Here is a 7,112-nt window from a genome sequence, read left to right as displayed (position 1 = left end):
TTGAATTACCACAAGATTTGTAATCATTTGATGGGCTTGATGGAGAGATGGGAAGATGCTGACAAACAAATGGAACAACTTTCTAAATTATAGCAAAATGTTTGAAGATGTGTTTGATATCAAAAAGGTTATCAAGGAAACGCATCCAATATAGGTGATACTTAGTGGAGTGGTTGGAAAAGCCTACTGCAAAAGGCTCACGGATTGCTGAAGAGGGATTGAGAAAAGTTAATCCTTACAGCTGAATTCTTCTCGTCAGAGCTGAAATTTTCCCCTACCTAGAGGGATTGATGTAGGAACATATAAGCCCAAATGTAAGAAGGGGCAATAGATTATTTGACAAGCCTATAGTAATTACAAAGTCTATTTGTTAATTTTTCTATGTTACATTTGATTTAGGGTGTATTTGGATACTGCTTATTTTAATGAAAGCTGAAAACACTGTAGTAAAATAATTTTTAAAAGTGTAAATAATGTTGTGGAACCCATTTTTAATGAAAGTTTTGGTGAAAAAAAAAGATTTGTTAGTTCCGTGAACAATACACGGGACCCACTAGAAAAGACAGAAACATACTTGTCAAAAAAAAAAAAAAAAAAAAGGTCAAAACGCAGACGCTCAACGTTATCATCAATATCCAAATGGATACTTATTATTGTGTATTGAGTATTTTAAATGGCGATGTGACTAACATGTGACTTTCAATAAAACTGAATGCTTAAAAATTAATTGTATTATATATTCGATGAAAGCATATGATTCTATTGTCACTAAGGGTGATTATAAACAACATTATTCTTGTCTAAATTAAGTGTTTGTTTGGCTAGCTTATTTTTTTCCAACTTATTTTACTATTCAGCTTATTTTTTGCTACTATTCATGGATCTCTTTGTATTATTCCAACTAACATTTACCTTTATCTACAGTCTTTTCAGCAAAAAAATTTTAGTTTCAGCAAAATAAACGCAACCTAAACAGACCCTGAGGGTGTTCATAGGTTGAGTTGTTGATGTTTGCTCATCACTTGACTGAAGTCCTTCGAGTGGGGAATTCTTCCTACTCACTCTAATCTCGTCCGATGTATTTGACAGATTGGCACTTTGACCATGAGAGCTAGAACAGGCCACAGAGCATTGCAATTGTTTGATCTTGTCCTCCACAAGTTGTGATGACGGTATCTTTGGGACTCAACTCTCAAGCAAAGAAAAGAGACATAATACACTGACAGACAGAAAGAAAGTCCATAACTGGCAAAAGAAAGCATAACAAATACGAGAGATAAATCTAATGGGATAACATTAGTCTAACTGCCAATGAGGGGAGCCTACAAGTGTAAATGCTCAATCAAGTCAAGTGGGTCGGGTGAAATGTTTTTAAACCTAACACCTGCCCACAAACTCAGAACCTGTTCTCAACCCTTCAAGTCGGAAAGAGTCAACTGGGTGGGTCAGGATATACGGGTATAAGAGCAAGTCAGGAAGAGTCAATCGGGTAGATCAGGATATACGAGTATATGAGCAATCATAGTCTAATACATGAAATTTCAAATTTGAATATTTTTTTTTAACTCTTTGAACCTAAAGATTGATGTTTTGGTGTTCCAACTTCATTGAATTTCTTCTCCTAGCTGTAATCTTCTTTTATTGCTGGAAAATTATTCTTGCTACCCCATATCTAAGTTTTTCCAGTGAGAGAGACAGAGAGAGGTACAAATTGTTAAGAATTCTGATGAGAAGATTCTATTTGAATGTTCAAGATACACTAATTTCATCAACACAGCCACAAACAGCAGAAAAGTAAAAACATAAGTAAAAGGGTGGGTTGACAATTGGAGCCAAAAAGCAAGTCCTGACACCAAAACTACCATAATTGCATCTGTACAATATTCCATTCGCTGAAAAACTTTTATCAGCCAAGCTGCTCCTTTTTCTGAATCTACAATGGTTAGCAAGCCTGCAAGTTCCAAACATAAATAGTGAAAAAGAGACTATTTGCATAAGCAAATAGTAGATTGTGACGGACAACTAGGAACAAAATTTAACACCTTGGATGAAGAAATTTGACCTCAAAAGACAAGCACACACACATGGAAGCACATGTATATGCCCCATATGAAAACAAAGATTTTGCTCAAATAGATCAAGTTATGAACACACAAAGGTACGCATAAGAAAATAACTGTCATTATTACTATTTGAACTTTTTTCACAATGGCCTTTGGGCCAAATGGCATCTCTATGCCTTTGAGTGTGGGTGATGACTGAGCTTAGTGTTTCGAAACCTCTTGGGTGCACAAGTAAATTCGCCAAGGGGAAAAAAAATTTGAGAGATTTTCCCCCCAAATGTATGTAGTCATGATCATACAAACATTTTGCTTATGAACATTAAAGTGTCATTACTATTTTAACTTTTTTCTTTTCTTCTTTTTGGAAGGATTCCTATTTCAAATCACAGCATGGAGAAAATTTGATTATATATTTATATTACCACTGCTAAAAGTTATTATGTAACCACCATAGCTAGACACTGAGTTTCGACTAAAATCCGAAAGGACATATATATTGAACAAGACTAAAGGAAAAAAAAATTGAACCTTCTTTTAAAACTAATAACATACAATAAGTCACATAGATGAAGAAAAACAGCACTGGCAACAGCCAGGGAATGTACCTACCACAGTCACCAATATGCCAAGTGATGAACTGCTCAGTCTTCCTCATTCTCAGATCGCGATGTGTCATCTGAAACCTTCACCTCTATGTCTACCTCCATCTCTGTCTCTGCTGACTCCTTCCTCTCCAAATCCTCATTTGGTTGAGCGGATCCTTCCTCTTTTCATCCAAAAAAGAAAAAGAAAAAAGAAGAACAGATGTCAAAATATATCAAAGCTCAAAGCCTGTACCATAGAAGTTCACCAATAACACTTGGAACTGTTCTCTGATGATGTAATAAATGTAGAAAAATTGTCACATATCTTAAATCTCCAAACCAGTTAAAGAGTAACAATGAAATTTTACACATCGAACAAAGTTTGATTCTTATTCTTAAACTGATATATATATATATATATATATATATATATATATATATCACATACAATCTCAATGAAGAAGTGTAGCTTGTTGAGGCCTCATTGTCATGGTTAAGAAAACTGTCTCTACATAAAAGAGAGCTGTTAATAACATATATGCCACTGCCAACTGCAAAATTATCAAGGCTTTACATAATGTAAGCCTTTAAAGTTCATTGAATTTGATACTTTTCCAAAAGATTCTAAGTGCATTTAATTTCAGTAGTAGCATCTAACATGTATTAAAGAATCAATCGTTAAAAAATCATCTAGGTAGTAAATGCTTATAATATAATCTACAAGAAGGTCTTTTCACAAATGCAGCAGGAGCCAAGTGTATGAATACAACAACCCAACTTGATCATCTCCAAAAGACTTCAAAGTTAAGCATTTAAGTACAAAGTAAAGTAAATTATTGGAGAGACAATATTAATAATTTAGTAGATGATGGGTTGGTTATCTTTCTATATAATAGTGAGTACTAGTTAGCAATGTGTTGGTTTACATAAAAATTAGACATAGTATTTTATTTAAACATTTAAAAAAAAAAAAGCAAATTTTCAATTCATACATTCCCCAACTCCTAATCATTAAAAGCTCTTCTCCATCTCTTTCTAAGTCCAGATCAGGTGAACTTAAATACCCAAACCAAATAGTGATTTGATTATTTTAAAATAATGAGGAAAGGATAAGAGCAAGTATGAGATAAAGAGAAATGCATTACCATGATGATTGGGGAGGAAGAAAGTGGAGGAGCAAGGCCAACCACGGGAAGTGGAGAAGGAGAGAGAGTGAGGAGGAGGATGATGATGATGATGGGAGAGGTTGGTAACCAAATCAAGAAAGTTGGGTCTGGGTGGGACCCAGAAAGAGGAACCAGGGACGAAGGGGAGCCAATCGGGAGTAGACTTCTGGACAATGATACCGTGGATCAAGTCGTCAAGCCTCTTCAGAGCCAAGGCCTCGAATTCACCGTCGGATGATGAAGCAGCACCGCCTAGGTGGTCGATCTCGATGCTGCTGCTGCTAGAGAAAAACAACCTACTATGTGTATGTGTGTTTGTGTTTGTTGGGGATTTGAGAATCAGAGCTGGAGATTGTTTGCAATTGCGAATGCAGAGTTGTTGTAGTAGGGTTTGAGTTAGGATTCGGGCCATCACATAACTTAACGGAGGGGGGGTGCAAGTTGCAAGTGCAATTGCAATTTGCATTTTATAGATTTGATTTTAGGGGTGTTAGTCTGCCTCTCACGTGCCCTCCCTTCCCTTCCCTTCCCTTCCCTTCCCTTTCTAATTCCTATCTTTTATTTATTTATTATTATTTATTATTATTTTTTGTGAGAATGTCCTCTAGGGGTTTATGCCATAAAATTCAATTTAATGATTTATTATTATTTTTATTATTTTTTGTGAGAATGTCCTCTAGGGGTTTATGCCATAAAATTCAATTTAATGACATGTCATAAATAATTAAATTGTTTAATTATATGAGACTATTTATAAATGAACTAATTAGACATTATCATAGTCTTTGAGATGTATTCTATTTGATTTAGTCACAGAATATATAAATCACAAGTTCCTTGTAAACTCAAAACGTAGTTCATAGTCGGTGATGAAATTGGACGTTTCATCTGCGAAGACTATAACACATCAACTAAGATGGTTTGTCTTGATCATGGAAGTGGAGACTTTTAGTTAATATGTCTTAAGAGTTAAGATATATTGAACTGGACTGTTGTGAGATTAATTATTCAATCAACAACTGTCACCTAAATAATTAATCTCACGACTTCTAATTTCATAGACTCTCAATCCTGAGAGGATAGTGAACCCGATCATGAAATGTAAGTTACTTTGATATATCAGGAGTGAGATCTAATATTCACGGTTAAAATCTCAGTATGTTAGGTAACCACACGTAGTGTTAAGGGAACACATATTCTCAAGATGGAATCCATAATCTCTTTTTGTAGACACATAAAATATCCCATTGAGATAAGTTTAATGGGAATTGATTATTCAGGGCGCCCACTTTAGTAAGGAGTTACTAAAGTTTATATTTATTGAAATTGGATTTCAATAAATATGAATAACTAAAAGATTAAACCGGGTACTCAATGATAAAATAGTTGTTTACAAAATAACAGTTCATTATAACTTTGTTCACTATGGATATTTCATGGAGGGGTCAAAGATATCATTAAAGTCTTGGGATATAATCTATATATAAAATAATAGGTGAAGCATAGAGAAACTCAAATTGCAATTCCAATTAGAATTCTAATTTTGTGCCATTTGTCTCTGCCACCTGTATTCAATTATTCCATAATCTGTGAGCTATGTGGGGACCGCATAATAATATTAATCTAGGTGTCATTAATTAACTCATAAATTCCATATGGATTTACCTTGACAGAATCCGTAATTTAAGACTCTCTTTCTTCTTTCTCGGCTCTTTGCCTCTTCCTCTTCTTATTTGCACGACTCTTCCTTTCTCCAATTCTTCATGTCCCGATTCAGTTGCCTTTATCCCTAAAAAAATCAAAGAGCCACAACTATTAAATGAAAGAAAGAGGTCTTTGTCCTTGGAACAAGACCCAAACTCCCATTGGAGCCATTCTCTTCCCTGGCAACAGTATTAACCCAGACCCAGAGCGACGAGTCCGTACAAAAAGGTTGCTCTTTCTCTAACTCTTCGACTGTATCCATTTTAGTACGAAGAAATGGAGTATTATGGTTTCTTAACCTTCAATGCATCAGACATTTATGAATCGTTTTAACTTTATTTAGTTTTACTAATCCGTTAATGTTGATAATTGCTTTAGTTTGAGTGTTGTTGGTTTTGAAATTCAATTTGGATTACAAGAGTCTATTAATTTGTTTCCACCTAATTATTTCTTTATGTAATTTCTTAGCCCACCAAGGAGCTTAAATATAATTGCAATCTTGTGATTTTTTTTCTAAAGGTGATACAATGAAGATTGAGGAAGCAAAGAGCACATACTCCTAAGGAAATGTAAGTAAATTCTTTTTCCTTTCTTTTAGTGAATTTTCTTTTTTTGAATAATTTTAATATTATTTTTTCTATGATTAATGTTGCATGTTTGTTTTCTATTTGATAACAAGATAGCATCTTTTTTTTTTTTAATCTTTATTGGCTTGAGAACAAGTTAATATCTTTATTTGATATCTAATTGCGTGGTCTTTTTTTTTTCTCCATTCTTTGAGGTTTGCATGTGAAACGATTTCTGGGTTTGTGAGGGTTTGTGAAATTGAAGGGTTTTTATTTTATTTTGTCCTGCAACAAAATATATATAGTGGTACTTCATGTTGGTGCTTTTGCTCCTAAGATTGGCCTTTTGATATAATCAAAAGGCACTCTTTAGGAAGTTTGCTCTTCTCCTAATAATTTTTCTGTTGTGTAACATATTCTTGCTAAGAAAATGGTCCTATTTTATTCCTTTCATAGTTGGGATGTTTGCTGTGTTACCAATTTGGTAATGTTGTTGTTAAGAAGTTGGCTCAGTTTGCAATTCATCTGAGTTAAACTTCTCCTAAAGGAAAGTAAGTGTTGTTGTCTCCAAGTTTCCAATTGTAAGTCACACCAAAGTCCTTTTTTTCAAGGTTTTTTTGCAAATGGGAATTGGGGGTTTCTTTTGGTGTTGGGAATTTTAGAATTTAGAGATTTTAAAGATTGGTTCATTTAGGAAATTTAACTTCCTTTTTTTTTTTTTTTTTTTTTTTTTTTGTTCATTCAAGATAATTTTCACAATTTAGGTCCATACACAAAGAGCTTTGACTGTCTTAATTAAATTCAAGATTATATTAAGCTTTTCTTTTTCAAAAATATTTATAGATATCAATTGGTGTTGGGGGAAGATAATCCCATGGTGGAGGGTTCTTAGAAGTAAAAAAGACGATTCCTAGAGAGTCCTCAAATTCTACAGTGGTAATACTCTGTATTCTTCTATAATCATTATTTTCGCTTCTCTCTCATTTGTCTCTTTATTTGTGTGTGTAATTTTCTTTGTTGTTGTTGTTG

General features: G+C 33.8%; 1 protein-coding gene across 2 annotated transcripts; it reads right to left on the bottom strand.

The window, feature by feature from the left end:
- Positions 1-1,692: 1,692 nt before the first annotated feature.
- LOC115982854 lies at positions 1,693-4,283 on the bottom strand. 2 transcript variants are annotated; one of them, XM_031105591.1, is made up of 3 exons: positions 3,793-4,282; positions 2,673-2,829; positions 1,693-1,951 (listed from the first exon to the last, which is right to left on the bottom strand). In XM_031105591.1, exons 1-2 carry the CDS (start codon positions 4,277-4,279, stop codon positions 2,705-2,707), a joined length of 612 nt encoding a protein of 203 aa, XP_030961451.1. In that variant the 5' UTR covers positions 4,280-4,282; the 3' UTR covers positions 1,693-1,951; positions 2,673-2,704. The 2 variants fall into 2 exon arrangements, with proteins under 2 accessions (XP_030961451.1, XP_030961442.1); XM_031105582.1 differs by having other exon boundaries at positions 1,693-2,829; positions 3,793-4,283.
- Between the last annotated feature and the right edge of the window lie 2,829 nt (positions 4,284-7,112).

This window comes from Quercus lobata, chromosome 1 (genome assembly GCF_001633185.2).
Source record: "Quercus lobata isolate SW786 chromosome 1, ValleyOak3.0 Primary Assembly, whole genome shotgun sequence".
Taxonomy (NCBI): domain Eukaryota; kingdom Viridiplantae; phylum Streptophyta; class Magnoliopsida; order Fagales; family Fagaceae; genus Quercus; species Quercus lobata.
This window is presented reverse-complemented; position numbering and strand designations above follow the sequence as displayed.

What these genes read in the sequence shown, in the direction of transcription:
- LOC115982854 (XM_031105582.1), bottom strand. Translation starts at nt 4,279, where the DNA reads ATGCAAATTGCAATTGCACTTGCAACTTGCACCCCCCCTCCGTTAAGT. An exon ending in CTTCCTCCCCAATCATCATG is followed by an intron (nt 2,830 to 3,792) that starts GTAATGCATTTC and finishes TTGGATGAAAAG; the next exon opens with AGGAAGGATCCGCTCAACCA.